General features: G+C 31.0%; 1 protein-coding gene across 1 annotated transcript in view; it reads right to left on the bottom strand.

Moving 5' to 3' along the window:
• The window catches only part of LOC129976348 (hemicentin-1-like), a 262,427-nt gene that overhangs the window by 32,310 nt on the left and 209,199 nt on the right, over positions 1-20,918 (bottom strand). The window contains exons 2-3 of the mRNA XM_056089874.1: positions 10,885-10,988; positions 1,853-1,997 (exon numbers count right to left, since the gene is read on the bottom strand). Coding sequence (XP_055945849.1) covers positions 1,853-1,997; positions 10,885-10,988 — 249 coding nt within the window. The remainder of the gene's footprint in view (positions 1-1,852; positions 1,998-10,884; positions 10,989-20,918) is intronic.

The raw sequence follows: 20,918 nt of genomic DNA, 5'->3' as shown, positions 1-20,918 counted from the left end.
TTTTATTCTACGTTATATACTACAAACAAGTGGCTTTACATTATTGACTCTCTATGTAATATATTATCTTTCTTTAATATAACATTTTTTAAAAATTTGTATATATAGTATTTAGTTTTCTTGTACGGCAACATTGTGTATTAATTTCAGTTTTGAAATTCTAGTATTTTGAATAAAACGGCAGATATTAATTCATGTGTTTTTAGATCGTCGAATCTTGTGCAGATTAATATAATCGAACTTTTTTTTCTGATATAAAAGTAAAATATAAGACTTGAGCTCACAACAGGGAGAGGGGCACAAAGCAGAATCTTTTGCTTGTCGTTTAGAGAGAAAGAGGAAAAAAAAAAATAATAAGAAAATAAAAAAAGATGAATTAAAAAAAAGGAAAGAGATTGCTACGGTACTTTAATGAAGAGATCCTCATCACAATTTATACAAATGATTCCAGAAATCATTAGAACTTTTTGTTACAAAAGTACATTTTATGTGTATTTTCATAAAATTAACTCTCTAAAATGCGTGTCCTGTAAGGTTTCCATTCATGAGTAGTTTTTCGATGCCGAAAGATCAAGCATGGGCTTGAGATGTTATGAGAGTCACAGGTGTTGTTTCCCGATTCCAAATTATTTGTTTACCTTTAGGAAAATATGATTGGACCTGCTAGGTCATTGCTTCTCACTTTTTGATTTTTCTTAGTGTTCCGAAAGATTTAACATGGCGTGGAGTTTACCTGTCATTTAAAGTTGTATTAATTCAAACTGCACTTTAAGAGCTACAAACCCCCCGCTGTGGGAAAATATTCATTCATCAGTGTATATAATCGTCCCCTGTCGTCTGTAACATTTGGCAGATTTTAAAAATAATTCCAAATCATATCGTATGCGTAAATCCCATCTTCTGTTTGAAAGTCAACTTGATGAGATATTTTTTTATGTTTAAATTGATTTATTTATTGGGGTTTGAGTAAATCTAAGCATAAATACAAAATATTTATGCTGTTTTATTATATTCCTCCTTAACAGAACAAATTGAAGGTCATTCCTAGTAGTAAAACTAGGTCATTGCTTTTAAGTATTTTTATATTTTGTATTCCATAGTAATTTTTTTTTTTGTTGGTGTATCATTATTCGACTTAAATGATTGTTTTTGTTTTGTGTATTCTTGAATATTATGGATAGAGTAGATAGATCCCATTGCAAGGATCAAAACTTCTAATTTTGACATTTAATATAAATATTAATACAAGATTATAATACTATAAATATTAATTAAATTCTATATTTAATATAAAGTGTACTGCAAATAATAATTTTTAATCTATTTCTTAAGCACTCTGCCAATTGCATGAGATTTTCTATTACAACTTTCATTAGTTATTCAGTAGAAAACAGATTTGAGATATTTTTAGTAGAATTACAGCCTGCCTAGACGGATATATATTCTAGTTATTAATAAACATTCTAAAATTAATACTGTTTCCAAAGAAAAAGAGAAATTAAACCAGACTAATTAACAGAGTATCGTATAAATGAGGCTGCTTAATCCGTAACTCTTTTCAACTAGCTTTAATTAAGAAAGTTAACTAAGAAATTCTTTAAGATAGTTAAGAATCCCTAAGAGAAATGACAGTAAATGGGCTACACGTCCAAAGTCTTGTTCTAATCTAAAATAAAATCTTTATTTGCCTTTAAAGAGATTGTTAAGGTAAAGAAGACAGCAGATCATTCAAGGTAATTCCAGAGTAAATAGAAAGAAACAAGAGCTTCGAATTGTATCTAAATGAGTGAGGAATTAAATGGCCAGATAAGAATCTTTCTGGAAGAAGAAATTGTTGGCGATGTATACTCACGGTAAGAAGGGGTGGTGTGCTGCGCACTGGACATGCCCTGGTTTACGAGGGTGCAGGGATTCTGAGAGTGGCTGGAATTGTGGATGCCGAAAGAACAGCACATGGATCGGTTGTTCTGCTGCACGTTTTCCGGGGGACACTTCATCTAAAAGTAATCGATAAAAAATTAATATAAGTAACACACTTTTATTTATACTACTTTTGAGTATGAATAACACACTTTTATTTATACTACTTTTTAGTATGAATAACACACTTTTATTTATACTGCTTTTTAGTATGAATAACACACTTTTATTTATACTACTTTTTAGTATGAATAACACACTTTTATTTATACTGCTTTTTAGTATGAATAACACACTTTTATTTATACTACTTTTTAGTATGAATAACACACTTTTATTTATACTACTTTTTAGTATGAATAACACACTTATATTTATACTACTTTTTAGTATGAATAACACACTTTTATTTATACTGCTTTTTAGTATGAATAACATACTTTTATTTATACTACTTTTTAGTATGAATAACACACTTTTATTTATACTACTTTTTAGTATGAATAACACACTTTTATTTATACTACTTTTTAGTATGAATAACACACTTTTATTTATACTACTTTTTAGTATGAATAACACACTTTTATTTATACTACTTTTTAGTATGAATAACACACTTTTATTTATACTACTTTTGAGTATGAATAACACACTTATATTTATACTACTTTTTAGTATGAATAACATACTTATATTTATACTGCTTTTTAGTATGAATAACACACTTTTATTTATACTACTTTTTAGTATGAATAACACACTTTTATTTATACTGCTTTTTAGTATGAATAACACACTTTTATTTACACACTTTTATTTATACTGCTTTTTAGTATGAATAACACACTTTTATTTATACTACTTTTTAGTATGAATAACACACTTTTATTTATACTGCTTTTTAGTATGAATAACACACTTTTATTTATACTAATTTTTAGTATGAATAACACACTTTTATTTATACTACTTTTTAGTATGAATAACACACTTTTATTTATACTACTTTTTAGTATGAATAACACACTTTTATTTATACTACTTTTTAGTATGAATAACACACTTTTATTTATACTACTTTTTAGTATGAATAACATACTTATATTTATACTACTTTTTAGTATGAATAACACACTTTTATTTATACTACTTTTTAGTATGAATAACACACTTTTATTTATACTACTTTTTAGTATGAATAACACACTTTTATTTATACTACTTTTGAGTATGAATAACACACTTTTATTTATACTGCTTTTTAGTATGAATAACACACTTATATTTATACTGCTTTTTAGTATGAATAACATACTTTTATTTATACTACTTTTTAGTATGAATAACATACTTTTATTTATACTGCTTTTTAGTATGAATAACACACTTTTATTTATACTACTTTTTAGTATGAATAACATACTTTTATTTATACTACTTTTGAGTATGAATAACACACTTTTATTTATACTACTTTTTAGTATGAATAACAAACTTTTATTTATACTACTTTTAGGATAAATAACACACTTTTATTTATACTACTTTTTAGTATAAATAAAAGTATTTAAAATACACTTTTATTCATACCGAAAAGCATTTTTTTATTTCAAGTATTTTATACCTATTTTATTTCATTCATAATTTTCATTCATATCTGCAATCTGTCTCTATTTCTAATTATACTATAGACGAATGTGCATTAATGTGTGTGTTAACGCTCTAGAGGTTAAACCGTTTGACTAGAGAACCAAATTTGGCCCAGTTATATTGTGGAGGGTGGGAATGTGCATAACGATGCATTTTTGACATTTTAAAGTTTTATTTAAAAATTAAGCTGAAATTTGGTGTTTTTGAATGATAACGTCCGACAATACAGCAGCAGTAAAAAAAGTTTTTACATTATTTTAAAATTCAAATATTATCTTTTCAATGATATGATACCAATTTATTTATTTTTTTTGTTGCTTAATTGTCATCAGTATACAAGGGATATCCAAAAATTAAGTCCCACTTTCAATTTTTGCTGTAGGAGCTTGATTTTCATGATATCACACTTACACGTGCATTTTGATGGTAGGGAAAATAGTAGAAATCATTTTTACATACCAGAGTATTTCGTCGAGTGCATGCTCAGCATTAAATTTTTTTTAATATTCCGCCACGTGCAAATCACATTTTATCATCTGTTTTTTTAATGCCAGGAACGCAAAATGAATTGAAATATGCAGACAAATTTACGAAACTAACAGACAGAAAGCAATGAGTGATACGATAATAAGGAGGTGGGTGCGAACTTTCAATGAAAGGTGTGAAGATGTTCTCAATATAGAAAAAAGTGGGCGGAAGTCTCTGATTAATCATGATTTGTTTATAGAATTCGAACAAAAAAATTAAGAAGAATCAAAGATTCATTTTCCTCAAATCCCCGTTCCTTTCTTCATATCACAGGCCGCATCTTTTTAATACAAGGGCATACTAAAACTTGCGTCCTGCTAGGATAAATGCTTCTACAGTGGTGATGACTATCTTAAAAAATAGCCAAGGCATTGCATTCCATTATGCGATTAAAATGTTTTCTAATAATAGTCACTTTTTTTAAAACTCTTTAACGGAACTTAGTTTCAAAACATCCCGAACATTATATATTTGTCTTGAAATTCAAAATGTTTCCATTGTTTAATCATATATTTAATCGTTTGTTTATCTTTCATTCTAGAAACTTAAAAAAAAGAATTCTGCTTAATATCTGCGTAGTTTATAAAAGGATTTAAAAAGTGAAGTTATAATATCGCAAATATCAGGAGACGGATGAATCTCACATTTATGTTTTTAACCATCCTGAGGAGCCAGTTTCTGTTTCATACAAGGTTTTCAGAATGCAAAGGGAGTAAGTACATCCTTGTTCATAATTCGTTTTACATCCTACACCGCTCGTTTGAAACAGAAATTAGCTCAACAGGATAGAATTTCTACAGTTGGTTGGGCCGTATCAATGGTGAAAGGGTTAACTGTACTATAACGTCATAAGATTGATCTTCATTAGAAAGGTTCATATACACAATGAACAGAACATGCAAAAGACAATTAATATAAAGCGTATTTACTGATAATTTGAGGGAATTATAAATATGAGGTTATATCTAAACGAATTAACTGAAATTAAATATAACCAGTATCCCCAACGAACCAATCTGCCCTCAAAGGATACTAGTTATTAATATTAAAGAGTCTCAAGAATCAAAATTTCCCAAACTAATTTCAGTTCTGCAACTGTTTTGAAAGAAAAATATTATTAAATTAATCGATTATTTAAATTAATCAATCTATTAGCTGATCCAATGAAATGAATTGGTAATTGGATTCTGAAAATATTAAATTAATGTATTGTCAATAAAAACATGCAAGTGAACGAAATTTTAAAATTTTCATAGTAGTTCCAATCTTCTGTCCTTCAAATACTCCTTGATAGTCATTTTTTTGAATACCCTTTATTACAATCATTCATGTCGTTATGTTTCATGCATTAACACTTCACAGAGGTACGGTCCATCATCAGTGCAGAGGCGGCAGTCCTAAACTATTATTTTATCCACAATGGAACAAAAACCAACAACTTAGCCAAATGTTTCTCAACCCTGATTTGAGAAACCCTCATTGAAAGGGACATTACCGCTGTGTCACTGTGGCCTGTTCATGGAATGGAGACCTTGAATCTGTTATCTTCTAGAGAAGGAAAATAAATTATAATTAGATATTTCTCTCCCCCAAACTTACTTATAAAACTGTTTCCCGCCCTTATTTTTGAAGAATTTATTTCCTTGTCTGGAAATAAAGGATGTAAATCAAACAAATCAGATCAAGAATTGGTGGAATGGAGACTTGAATCCATTATTGTCCATATGCAACAAATAAATTGTTGCTGGAAATTTTCTCACTATATAAATTATTTATTTATACGACCATTTTTAAGCCTCATATTAGAAGTACTTAATTACCTATTGAGAAGGTAATAGGATGCAAATCGAAAATCGATGGAAGGCAGACTTGAAATAATTATTTTTTTAGACGCCACAAGTAAATTGTTGCGGGAGTTTTTCGAGCAAAATGAATCACTTATTTATAAGATAATTTCTAATTCTCGAGTGAGATCTGCTTCCCTATCTGCTGAATGGACAATGGATTCAAAGTAAGATAATGGATTCAAATATCTGTTCATTACTTCTTGATTTGAGCGTGAATCAAAGAATACAAATGAAGAATTGGTGGAATGGAGATTTGAATCCATTATCTTCCAGATGCAACAAATAAATTGTTACTGGGAATTTTCTCATAATATAAATTATTTATTCATGCGACGATTTCCAACCCTTTTATTCGAAATAATAACTTCTCTGTTCAGAAGATAATGGAGTGCAAATCAAACAATTCAAATCAAGAATTGATGTAAAGAAGATTTGAATCTATTATTTTCTAGAAGAAACAAGGAAATTGTAGCAGGACATTTTCTCTGCAAATTGAATCATCTACTTGTATGATAACTTCCAACTCCCGTGTGAGAACAGCTTCCCTATCTGCTCTTATGATAATTCAATCAAATCTCTATTTCAATAATTCTTGATTTAAAATGTGAATCAAACCATTCAAATCAAGATTTGATTGGAGGGGAGACTGAAACAATTCAAATCAAGGAATGACGGCGGGGAGATAATGTTTCTAAACACAACAAGTAAATTGTCAAGGGTCATTTTTCCAGCAACATGAATCCTTAACTTGTATCCTAATTTCCAACTCCCGCGCAAGAGTTACTTCCCTGTTGCTCGAAGGACAATGGAATCAAAGTAAGATAATAGATTCAAATCTCTATTCCACTATTCCTTGATTTGAATGTGAGCCAAATAATTCAAATCAAGAATAAGTCGAACAGAGATTTGAATCCATTATCTTCCAAGCGCAACAAGTAAAAATTGTCCACTAAGTATTTTCCAAGAAGCATGAATAAACTCTGAGGATTAACAATTACTTTTTAACTTTTGAAATCCGAACACATTTATTCCCCTTACAAGAAAACTTTTATTATTAGACACAAACGAATAAAAGCAAGAAATTCCTTTAAATCTCGCAGACGACGAGAGCTTAGAGCCAAAGAGTTGGTTTTTAGCTTTTTTCTTCCTGTGATAATGTGGAAAATTTCCATCACACTTCTTCAGGGGCCGAAATCCAATTAGAGAGTTTCTACGAGCGCCGAGAATTATTGCAGTACCCTGGAGAATATACGCGAGGGGAAATAATTTTTCCCTTGCTTCCAGGAGAAGTTTAAGATTAAGAGGGATTATGTTTAGATGAGCAGGCCGTTGATTATTTTCGGATGAACCATCTGTTTGTGAATGAATACGAAAATGAAAGATTAAAAATAGAAATTGAGTGAGCAGTGCGTGATGAAAGCTGGCGTAGTGAGAATCGAATTATTTTTTGACGCAACAGTTTTTACTCTCTCGTATGTGAAGTAAACAAAGAGTAAATAATGTAATCATCAAAAAATTCGACCTCAAGATTTTAATGAATTACCATGTTTTAGACTTCTCTAAGTCTGATTTTTTTTTATTTTCTTTTATATGACCATGAAACATCCTAATTAAAAAAAGCAGATGTATAAATGAAATTTTGTATGCTATGTTTAGATTAAAATTTATATTTCTACTAAATTTTATTCTAGATTTTATCAAAAGGAAATCGGTCTATTTTTGCATTCTCTTGTATATAATATACATTGTCCAAGTCTTCTATGTAACTCAAAAATACAAAAAAGATTATTATAAAAATGATTTATGTTTTTTATCTGATTTATTTATTGTTTTAACCAGAATTGTAAGTCTGTATGAAGTATTAGACAATTAACAAGACTATTCCTTTGATTAACCAGACTCTTAAGATTGGTGACCTAGATGAATCAAAGGTATTGGTTAAATATCAATGTTTAAAACAGTTTGATATCCATTGTATTAGACATTTTTTTATTTAAATTCACACTTATTTCATTATCAAAAGAGATTATAATCATGTGAGAACATGATGTTGTTTTGGTTAGGGGGTTTTGAAGCTCGAAATCGCGTAGGCAATGAATAAAGCATAAAAGGCAATTTTCATCATCAATCGTATATATTTTTTTACCTGCTTTTACCAGTATTGCATTATTATTATGTATGCTTCTTTAAAAGCAGATGCGTTTTTAAAAGGTTGACCTGCTTTTGCCAGTATTGTTTTATTATTACGTATGCTTCTTTGACAGTAGATGCGTTTTTAAAAGGTTGACGTAGAACTATGACATCATAGCTGTTATTTCATCTCAAAATTGGTCGAACTCCAAAACTTTGTTTGTCAGCCAGAAAAATTGAAAATGAAAGTTTAAAACAATTATATATATATATATATATATATATATATGTGTGTGTGTGTGTGTGTGTGTGTGTGTGTGTGGAAGGATAGAGACCGATAGAGAAGTCTCGTGATTGTTTCAAACCGGTTTAAACTGGTTAATGACTTAAATTAATTAAGACAAATAATGACTTAAAAATAATGATGTTCTCACATGATAACTTGAAATTTGCGATCGTTGATTTCATTAAAAAATTTTTTTGTAATTGTTTTTTTATCCACTTCCTTTTGAACTACACTCATGTCCAAAATTAAGGTCACAAACATAAAATCTGCGAAAAATGAAAAACTATTCACTGTGTTGCCACGAAATTTGGCACAGAGGTACACTACAATGGAAGAAAGAACATAGGCATATAACAACGTGGAAAAGATTTTAATTGGAAATTAAGAAACAGGATATATCAAAAAGTGTTACATTATGAATCAGAGACAAAGCATATATCTCGGGAAAATTCCTGTCTAATATGGAATGTGACCACCGTGCACTGCTATACAGGCTTCACAACGAGCTTTCATACTGTTTATGAGGGTGACAATAAATGCTTGGAGCAACAAAGCCCACTTTTCCAAAAGTGCGGCTTTTAACTCTTGGAGGGTATTAGAAGGGGGGTTACGCTGTGCAATGGCTCTTCCGAGACCATCCCAAACATGTTCAATAGGATTGTCATCCGGAGTCCTCGAGGGCCAGTCCATACGTCGAATACTTCTTCCTCAAGAAAACCATCAACGATCTGGGCTCTGTGTGGAAGCGCGTTTTCATCCATAAACATGAAGTCTGGGCCAAAAGCACCAAGGAACAACCTCACATAGGCTTCAAGGATCTCATCCCTACAGCGATGTGCATTGACAGTACCCGTATCGAAGACGTGTAGTGATTCTCTCGTTCTCTCCAGATGAAGATTCGACGAGTGTCACTCTGTGGGGTGAATCTCGACTCATCACTGAAAAGAACACGCCCCCATTCTTGCTGTGCCCAAGACTGATAAGCTATGCACCACAACAGCCGGGCGTTTCTGTTGGATGCAGTCAAAGGGACGAACTCAACTGGTCGCCGGGCATAAAGAGCCCTTTCAGCTAAACGTCTGTATACGTTTTGTTTGAAAATTCTTATTCCAGACGCAGCAGCAAGTTGAGTAGCCGTTGTCAGCCTATGCCGTCGTGCGTTTAATGCCAAATAGCGATCCTGTGCAGGCGTCTTTGCTCTGAGACCGCCTTGGCCAGCCTTCCTGGTTACAGTACCACTTGTTTAGAATTGATTCCACAACCTGGATACCACATTCGGTGCCACTTGTAACCATCGAGCCACCTCCGCTTGAGACTGCCCAGCTTCAAGACTGCCAACGGTTCTCCATCTCAAGAAATCGTCTAAACGATTATAAGAACTCATTCTCACTGGAAACAGGTTAAATGTTTTGTTTTAATGCAATATTCACAAAATCGCAGGCAAAAATCCCAAATGCCTAAACGGTCTAATTTTAGTAGTTCTCCAAAAACAAATGCTAAACAATATTTTTTCTCACAAAAAACGGTTAATATCGTGTTAGCGGTCCTTCACAATATATAAAATACAATTTGTTTAAATTTTACTGGTAGCCATTTAGAATTACTTTGAAAAACATTTTTGTGACCTTAATTTTGGACATGAGTGTAGTATTCTGAAATTTTCAACATGTGAGTGTTTTCATGACAATACACTTTTGTAATATTTCCAGAACTTAATCATCGGTTAACAGATTAACATTGATTAATAAAATTTTCATTCTACATTCTACTTGCAGATGATAACATTCATGATTATAACATTAACAATAGACAATTCAATAAAGATTAAGAAGTCGGAAATAATAATAAAAAAAACCACTTTTAATTAGTGTTCTATAAAGAACAAAATTAATTTTTATATTTATAACTACATTTTTATATTTTAAATTAACTATAAATAAATCATTTTAATTAATTTTCATCCTATTAGAGCCATTTATAAATGCTTTTGAAAAGAAAGCCATTCTCAACATTACATAAAATTTATAAAGACTAAAAAGTAGAAAATAATAAAATTATTATTTTCTATTTATAAGTACCTTATTAAAAGTGTTATTTAAAAAATGAAGAAAAACAGTCTTTTAAAATGCATTTCTATTAGTGTATTAAAAATAGAAATGTTTTATTATTCATAAATTTTCCTTTTTTAGTTATCATTTCATAATTCATCATTATATATATTACAAAATCTAGAAATCAATTTTTTTCCTGGAGTTCACTATCAAGTAGCACACTAGTGCGGAAGCAAAACTTGATTAAATTAATCCATTTACTGATAATAAACCTTTGAAAATATTAAAATAATGCATTGTCATCGTGAATATATATATTTTTTTAATTTGAAAACTCCAGCGCATCAAGAAGTGAATTATATATCAATTACAATATTCCCTTTTTACAAATACAAAAAAAAAGTGACAAATCGAGTGTAAAAATTATTTTTATTAAATTTATAGAAGATGCTTTAAAGTGAGTACTCACAGATGAGAATGGATCGTTTTCTGTACAGTTGGGTACCTGTGTGGATCCGTGGGGTCGACGGGATTCCTCCAGACGGGCGAGGAAGGACCGAGAGAAACTGGACCCTAAAAAACCAGAGAGAGATGATAAATTGGTTGTCAAGGGCAATCTAAAGAAAAATACATTATCATTGCACAATATCAAATATGCATTCCTTATCTCAATTTAAATTTTTCTACCAATCCTTAATTTGGATGAATGAGTGCAAAGACCTAGAACTGCTAGACCAAATATGCTTTTATTATTTCAAATCGAATTTTTCTGCCAATCTTTTAACTGGAGAAATGAGTACAAAGACCGAGGTTTGTTTCTTGATGTTAATTATACTAAATTATCATTACAGAAATTTGCAGGGAAATTGGCGCTTCCCTGTAGCATCTTCTTTTCCATAAATTTTAAGCATCCGTTTTCGGAGGTTATAAAAGTATAATAAATTATTTGATAAGTCAATTTTTCAAGATTGATACAAAATAATATTAATAAAAATGCGAAAAAGTATTTAAAAAAGATACTTTCAGTAATGAACTCAAAAACTGATATAACATATTTTCAATAATTTATGGATCAAAATAATTGGACATTGAAAAAACTACTATAAGAAAAATTAAGATATAATAAATAAAATGGAAAAAAAAATCCGAAAATTTTATTATAATTAAAAATATATCATGCATAGAATGGAGTCCAGTTTGCAAAGAATATTTTTATCAAAACGTAATTATTTTAATTCCCCCCTTTTTTGATTAAAAAACTTATTTTCCTTCATATGTACACTTATATATTTGAACTTATTTTATAATTGTAAAGTAGGAGATGGTTAATTTCATTTCAGCTAAGTACGATAAAATATTTCTTTCAATTTGAAATCAGAATGTACTTTATTTTATAATACAAAACCATTAAAAATCATCCCAACAATTAAATTAATAAATAAAATAAATAAATAAAATTTAAATAAAGTCGAATTTTTAAAATTTTGTTTAATGGATTAGTAATGCTTATACGAATTTTGATTATTATGCTCGAAATGTTTATACTAATTTATTTGATGCGGATGACATGACGCAAATGAGAACCTCATACAGAAAACATGAACCAGCTTGAGTGGTTTCCCCAAACTTTCTCGCATATTTTCTTCTGGAGGTATTATCCTCTCTCTTTATAGTATAAAATTGTGGACACTGGACAAGTTAGAGAAAGCTACAAATGATTTAAATATCGTTTTCAGAGCCTTGCTGTAACATTCCCCGCTTCCCAGTAGTAATAAGGCATTTACAGCCAGCTGTGTCGTCGCTGTTAATGACTAAACTCCTCGAGATAGCCAGAGGGTGGATCTTTTCACCTGGATGGTTTCGCATCTGTTCATTAGCGACTACAGTGAAAGACCACATGTGGGAATTCTTCGTCCAAGAGATATTGAGAGTATCTTCATAGAGAAAGGGGTGTCCAAACATCTGGATGCTAAACGTTTCTCATTGTGAAAGGACTATGATAACTTCGTGTTACTGAATAGTCAGTTATGAAAGGTGCATGACTAAAAGGACCTTCCCATGACCGACTGGCGCCGCTGAGGGAGCATATTGCTGAACCCCAATTGGCTAAAAGAGAGCTCAAATGTCCAATGTAAATTAAGAGGCGGAGATTGTCACCGAAAAAAAAGTGCGGAGATTTATTTTTAGGGAGAGGAGAAGAAACGAATTGCAGAAGACTGTTGGACTACTCCCACGAGTTCGGAGTCCGAAAACTACCCCTGGAGTGGTCGTGTTGACTAACAACCTGTGAGTTCCCTGTGGTGTTGTTTCTCCGTATTGATGGAGAACTGAGTTTCAAGATAAACCTTCGACTTCGACTGTTGTGTCTCCTACTACAGGTGTAAATAACTATTTATTTAACCAAGATTAGAACAAATTGTTCTTTTGTATATATAGGGCTGTAAAATAAAGAATTGTCTGGAAATTCTGCTGTGTTATTTGATCAGTCTAGATCAAGACATTACATTGCATATGATTTTTGCGCTTCGTAGTAGACAGGAAAAAAAAAATTGAATATGCGCTTGGAATGTTCTTTTCTCGACTTATTGAAACTAAAATTTGACATATAATGTTACAAGATTCAAAACCAGATATCTCTTTAAATCGATGCTTTTTTTAGTTTCTTGTTTACATCCACAGACGAGCATATGATCAAACCTTTGAAAGATTTCGCTGAAAATATGTCCAAATTGCACTTAAAAATACTAAAACTGTGCATTGAAGTTCATTTATCGAAATTTATCTTTCAATTTTAGTGTTTACATGTATGAGAAAGTACAGAACGACAGATGGTCATGTACTCGACAAATTTGGTTCAAAATTTGATACAGGTTTACATTTTAAATGCTAAAATTTTGTACCAAATTTCATTCATAGAGCTTCTTACTCCTTGTTCACTTGAATTCGGACAGTCATAAAAGAAATAGGTTTATAAAAAATTGATTAAAAATCTACAAATTTAGTGTAAACAGCATTTACCAAATTTCATTAGTTTAGCTCAGAATGTCTTAGAGTTGTTGTGTTCTCAAGGCAGACAGAGAGAGGCGTAATTCCATAACTGTGTTTTTAGTGAGATCTGAAAAGCAACAATTCGTTAAAATCTCGAGTTCTAATTTTTTTGACAACTACAATATTCTCTCTTTGCATACTTCTTATACGAGAAAGTGAAAAATTGAAATTATTATAAAACGAAAGGAACGGAAAAATATGGATGCAAATCGGAATCACTTCTGTCAGTCAATAAAAAAAAATCGAGTTTTTTCTACAAGTGACCGAAATATTTTTGCATCAGAGAGACAGAAACCACTTAAATTTCAGACATTCGATTTTTGATCTTTACGAGTATATCGTCTGTATGTAATACCCTCATCGATTATTCTTCTCACGACCCCTCCCCTCCCGATTCTCTGTTCTAACTGAGACGCGATCTAAACCCCAGAGGTTAACGATGTTCGATATGGCCATAAACCAGCAAGTCAGCGACATGTCAAAACTGCCTCTATAAAACCGTTTGAACGGTTTTCACTCCTAAGGGCTGAATACCAATAAGGTCGGGATGTGGGGTATTAGGACGACATTTTGAAAGCATTATTGCATAAGGGCTTCTTTTTTAAAATGCGTTTTTTTATAACCAGTCTGAAACACTTCTTGGTAGATTCAAAGGAACATTTTAAAGATGCTATTACAAGCATGATAAAATATAGTTGAATCTGTACATAGGAATTGTAGGTTCCTGGTGAAAATTTGATAGAAAAATGTCGATGTACAAAAATATCGTAATTCATTATCATTTTGCACAGACTTTCAAGAACTCAATACGGCTTTTGAGATAAGTGAATGCATTTCTTTTAAAAAAATCTCATTTCCCCCCCCCCCTGGTTAGGTGATTGCTAAACAAAATCAACGGGGATGGTCTACTTGAAGATTTCGCACATTTGCCGTCATAAAAATTTTATCACCTCCTCCCCCTTTCCTGCATAAAAAGTAGGAATTTTAAGCAAGGTCGTGAAAAAGATTATTTTTTCAGTCCCGCATATGAGCTTTTTGCCCTTCGTAGGATGTTATATAGTGATGAAAACGAACATGCATTTTTGGATATCCTTTTTCAATGAATCCAAATGAAAATTTAGCAAATAATTAGATATTTAGCTATTAAATCACATTCTAAATTCTATTTATCCAATCGTCGCATTTATGAGATATCACATTTATAAATACACGAATGCAGAGACCGTAAGATGAATGATTCCTATATTGATTTAGATTAAAATTTGGAGCGAATTCTAACTTCAGTTGCTCAAACTGTTTACTAGGTTTTACCGATTTAATGCTCTGAACTTTGAAATTATTATGTTCACTTGTACTTGGACAGACAAACAAAGTTTTTGTAATAAATAAACTTGGATAAAAATCTACAAAATTAGTGTAAAAATCCTATTCTAAATGTCATTATTCCAGTTCAAAGCATTTTTGAGTTATTGCCTTCTTAGACTGAATGATAGGTATAATTCCAAAAATGCCTTTTTTGGACCCGAAAAAGTAAAAAAAAAAAGTATATTAGTTAAAATTCCAATCTGAATTCTTTTGACAGTTATAATACTTTCTTTTCATATAAGAGAATGTAAAAATTCATGAAATCAGAAACATACAATTTCATGTGTAGAAAAAAGTTGACGTTTTTAATAGAATTTTGAGAAATAAGCCTTATTTTACGTAAATCATCATTCATCTCTTTACACAAAGCAAGCCTATCAAAGACTGCATACAGTCAGTTGGTCTAATGAGAATTTCCGAATATCATCGTTGTCAATCATCATACATCCATCATTAGCAGCCTATTCAAATAGGGATATTACAGTGGCAGCTATTTAGACACATTCAGCTTCGGACTAACATTCGGTGCTTATGGCTTAACCCTACAGTGCATCGTGTAGCCATTTGGCCAAACGTTTTTATTTCCATTTATTAGGTTTTAATGGCTATTCCAAAGGGCAACAATGAGTGTTTGGAAGTGATTTTTTAAATGCTTTTTGATAAACATTTGTAGAAAAGACCGATATATGTCATTAGCGGTACTAGAATTAGATTTAAACCGGAAACTTGAGAAAATATCAAAATGGCTGTTGTATGAATAGTTCTACGATTATTATCAACATATATATTGTATTGTATATATATATATATATGGGTAAAAATTGACTTTTATTTTTATGGAAAAATTATTACAATGTGACTTCTGTAGCTGGGCATTGTTTAATTCATAATGTAAACATTTAGCACATTAAAGATTTTTTCATTTGATGAAAAAAATAAAAATATTTTTTAATAATTTTCCTAAATTATATACAATTATTCAAAGCCTATATATTTTTTTCCAAAAGAAAAAAAAACTCATGCATTCTTGGGTTAACCTGTTTCGCAACATCGTCCTGTAGAGTTTCATTTTGATTATTTTGTAAAATTATCAATGTGGCTGCATACGCTGATTTTGGAACCACTTCAGAGATCATTTTTATTGTCTCATACTTTAGACAGTAAAAATGAACAATTCTAATCGTTAATAAATTCGAATTCGAGATTTTGACGTATCTTCACATTTCAGACCTCCTTAAGAATATATATATATCCGTTATTGAGGGATTAAGTCAGTGACCTTAATAGTTTAATGGTTATAGAAATAGCGTCATTTTGCTTATCTAGGATTATGATAATTCAAAAATTCTTTGAGCTAGAAACTTTGGAGCTTTGCCCAAGGGTTCAGCCGTTAAAGTCAAAGCGAAAACAAAATATGAGTGCATTTATATAATTTTGAAATTTATCTCCAAAAAACATACAACTAAGAAGTATTGTAATCGTCAAGATATTCCAATACAAGATTTTGACAAATATTCAGACATCTCTGGATTTTGAAAAACATATTTTTGGAATGATGTCTGTTTGCTTGTCTAAGGGCAGAATTGTTCAAAAATGCTTTGACTTAGACAGATGAAATGATATATAGCCTCTATTACTACTCTGATTTTTGTCAAATTTTGTATAAAATCCATTCATGAAAAGTTCATCTGTCTGTCTGTTCCACTGCAAGTGAATTCAAAAGTGCCAAACACAAAAAAAGATCAATAAAATTTTGTAAATGCAATCACTCAAAAACACACCTAAAATTTATAAAATTGTCACTTTCCAAATCATTTTGTAAAATTTCTATTTACTTTTATATCTTGAATTTATAGTTCATTATCATACATATTACATATTCATGAAGCCAATTTTTACTCAAATTCATCTCTTATATAGCATTAAAATTTGATTTGGTGGTTAAAATGAATAAATCGGATGTTTGACAGTTTAGTTAATGAATTAATTTAATCAATTTATCATTTTAATAACATTCTATAAATCTTTATAACTTTATATATGTATTTCATCATTTATATATTATATCTTCATATATATTTTATTATTTATATTATATCTTTATATATTTTATTCATTATTACATATATTATAAAATCAAGAAGCCATTTTTTGTTCAAATTCGTCTAGGGTCTGGAATTAAAATTTGATTGGATGGATTAAATGAATAAATCGGATGACGGATTCAGTTAATGAATAAATTTAATTAATGCAACGACAGATAATCAAATTCTCTAAATATTAAATGATGTGTTGTCATCGAGAACGAGCAAATGTACAAAATTTTTGACTTATCCGAAGTGATTGAAAAACTGATTGCAATATTCAACGCTTGTATACAAGACAGTTTAATAGATGCTTGCAAAAATGAATTAAACCGGTAGCCGTATTCTGCACTTGATTTTCTTGCAGATTTTTTTCGGTTCTCCTTATAAAGATCTGCAAGATTCGAACATATTGCAACAAAGGTTAGGGAGGAAGGTGTCGAAAAGTAATTGTCCCGGACAAGTTTGCAAACGGGAGTCTCCCCTCCCCTTCTCTCTGATCAATTTTAGCTAGGGATTTAATGCTACATACTGTAATGAAGAAAATATAATATGAAATTTGGATATCTTATGTTCGATCAGTTAAAACCAAAATTCAATAAAAAAATTAGAATTTCGGTTTGGTTATGTAATTTCAGTAATCTAAGTAAGTCTTTGTGTTTCTGAATTGCCACATTCTGTATTCTCAAATATACAGACGGTCAGTTTATAGTCAGATTTGGTCCAAAATTTGATACAGATTTACAACTGTCATAATAAAACTGAGTGCCAAATTTTATCTGTCTAGTTTCCTTGCTTTGTAGCTATTATGTTCTATTTATATTATTATATCTTATTTAATATTCTATTATGTTCAGTTTATAACTATAATGTCTATTTATAAATGATCTAATAAATAGACAGTCTTCCTCTCTATAGATTTAATACAAATCTATAAATTTGGTGCAAAAATTACATACCAAATTTTATATTACTCATTTGCTTTATTTACATTACTTATTTGCAATTTTTTAATTGTAATATTTTTATTACATACTAATATTTTAACTCGGCGTATTTTCGAGCTAGCGTGCCCACAAATTTCATTTTTTTTACAGATATACGGATGTCTGCAACGTTGAGATTCTTCCCAATTTCAAGCGTTCTTTCTTTCTTTCTTTTTTTTTTTTTTGATAATTACAATACTTTCTACGGACACGGGACAAGCTTGGAGGGGTGGTTTAGTCAACAGTAATACATGCTTAGTAGCATCATAGAAGGGATCGGCGAACACTTTAAAAATGGCATGCACTTCGCACACGCTTACAGCCGCAATGGACAGTTATGCAATGAGGTCGCCGATCAGTTACAACTATAGTTCATATTACTGTTAGTCGTCTCCACTTTGAACACTTATTGTGAATACTGCATTTCTACAATGAAGCATTTTACGTTGATTTTGTAAATAAACACGTTTTTCCTCCCATGCCATTTTTTGCGTTCGTGCCTTAACACGTCACTTTAACCCCTACATTCTAATACAAAAAAAAAAAAAAAAAAAAAAAAATCCGGTTTTAGTACCTTCAACCATTCCTCCAAGTTTATACACGAACTTAGAATCGTCCTTTATACAGAGGAAATATTCTCTTCAGTTCTTGCATTCATTTAATGAAAATTTATTTACAAAAAAAAGTTGCTTTTCCTTCAAAGTACTTAAATTCCGCTGCCCGATGCTTTGGATAATCCCGTGCTACTTCCATAGCCAAAGAAAAAATTTCCTCCGTTGAAATATCTGTATTATTGTCAATGGAAAGATGATTACTCTCCAGAAAACGTCTATTAAAAATAGGTTGATAATTTAAGTTTAATTTTTATGTATTATTCGTGCATGTTTTAAATTTAAATGATTTAAGATTAATGGCCGATTACAATGTTTTCTCTTCATATCGAATACGAGAAAGTAAAAAGAAAACAAGAAATTTACGAAATATGAAATCCGCCAGGAAACAAAACGTACAATGCGAACATATTTAAACGGAAAATTTCCAATTCCGAATACATTCCCCATGAATGCCCGAAAAGCATTGTGTATTCCGGCCATCCTACGTATTAGCTCCGGAAGTTTACGCCACACATCCCTCCTTCTAAAATTCCTGAGAGATATTTCCAGATCATCTTTTCGACCCTTTCAAAATCTAATCTCGATTTTAATCTGCAGACAGGGACCTGCATGAAATAAAGCGGCCGCTGATACTTTCCACTCGTGCTGGCGAGAATGGTCATAAATATGGATGGAATCACATTCTTCCTCATATATGCGTGGGAGTGCCAAAGTTTTATTTCCCACAAAATCATGCAAGAATTTATATTTTACGCATTGATTTCTTGCGGAGTTGGCAAAGATACAGTCATTCTCAGGCGCCACTACTACGCCTGATTTTTTATATGTGTGTTGTAAAAATCATTTTATGCCCGATTCATGAAAATTTGAAAAGCACCTAAGTGCTCTTGGTTCGCTATGTCCTTTAGCTTTTATTTAATCAAGTGCTATCTTGAATCAGGTTAATGCTAAAATCTTAGTGCCTGCCGTATAATTTAAATAACAAGTAAAGCGTCAAGCCTATTTTGGCTTTCTTTTCGTCTATCCTATTTATTGGATATCGTGGGTTCGCTATGTTCATTAACTTTTATTTAATCAACTGCCCTCTTGAATGTGGCTCTGCTATATAATATGATTAATACTTAAAGTACTAAGTTTATTTTGGCGTCCTCTTCATTTAGCACATAATATCATGTTTCTCTGATATACTGGCAACCAGAAATCTATGTAAAATTGAGACATGACTGCATGCATTTAGGTGTACGGTTTACTGATCTTCAGATTAAAATTTATTATGAAAATATATTTTTTAAAAAAAATATATGTCACCAGTCAACAATGACTAAGGCAATTTGAACAAAAGTTATTTTTTCTGTCATCAGTGACTCATTTGTTCTGAATGGAAAGTCCGAACTCAGGTACGGTGAATGGCATGGTACCAATCTCCCAACAACTGCAGATCTATTTAAAGTTGCGATAAGGCTGTACGCATTTAGGCGCACTATTTTGTGATCTCTATGTTAAAATTTCTTATAAAAATATAATTTTTCAAATATATATCACCAGTCAATAATGATTAATGCATTTTGAACAAAAGTTATTTTTTCTGTCAACAGTGACTGATGTGGTCTAAATGGGCTGTGCAAAATCAGTTACCAATGAATGATGATGTCCAGAAAGTTTAATATCAGTCACTGATGACTGATGCGGTCAGAAAGGAAAGCTCAAAATCAATCAGTGATGACTGACATGATCCTTATTGTGTTATTACATTATCCAGCAGTGACTGATGTGGTCTGAATGGAAAGTGCAAAATCAGTTACCAGTGAATGATAATGTCCAGAAAGTTTAATATCAGTCACTGATGATTGATGCGGTCAGAAAGGAAAGCTTAAAATCAATCAATGATGACTGACATGATGCTTATTGTGTTATTATACTATCCAACAGTGACTGATGTGGTCTGAATGGAAAGTGCAAAATCAGTTACCAGTGAATGATAATGTCCAGAAAGTTTAATATCAGTCACTGATGATTGATGCGGTCAGAAAGGAAAGCTTAAAATCAATCAATGATGACTGACATGATGCTTATTGTGTTATTATACTATCCAACAGTGACTGATGTGGTCTGAATGGAAAGTGCAAAATCAGTTACCAGTGAATGATAATGTCCAGAAAGTTTAATATCAGTCACTGATGATTGATGCGGTCAGAAAGGAAAGCTTAAAATCAATCAATGATAACTGACATGATGCTTATTGTGTTATTATACTACCCAACAGTGACTGATGTGGTCTGAATGGAAAGTGCAAAATCAGTGACCAGTGAATGATGATGTCCAGAAAATTTAATATCAGTCACTGATGATTGATGCGGTCAAAAAGGAAAGCTCAAAATCAATCACTGATGACTGACATGATGCTTA

This window comes from Argiope bruennichi, chromosome 7, assembly GCF_947563725.1.
Source record: "Argiope bruennichi chromosome 7, qqArgBrue1.1, whole genome shotgun sequence".
In the NCBI taxonomy this organism is placed as follows: Eukaryota; Metazoa; Arthropoda; class Arachnida; order Araneae; family Araneidae; genus Argiope; species Argiope bruennichi.
The sequence above is the reverse complement of the archived record's forward strand: the minus strand, read 5'-3'. Positions and strand labels throughout refer to the sequence as shown.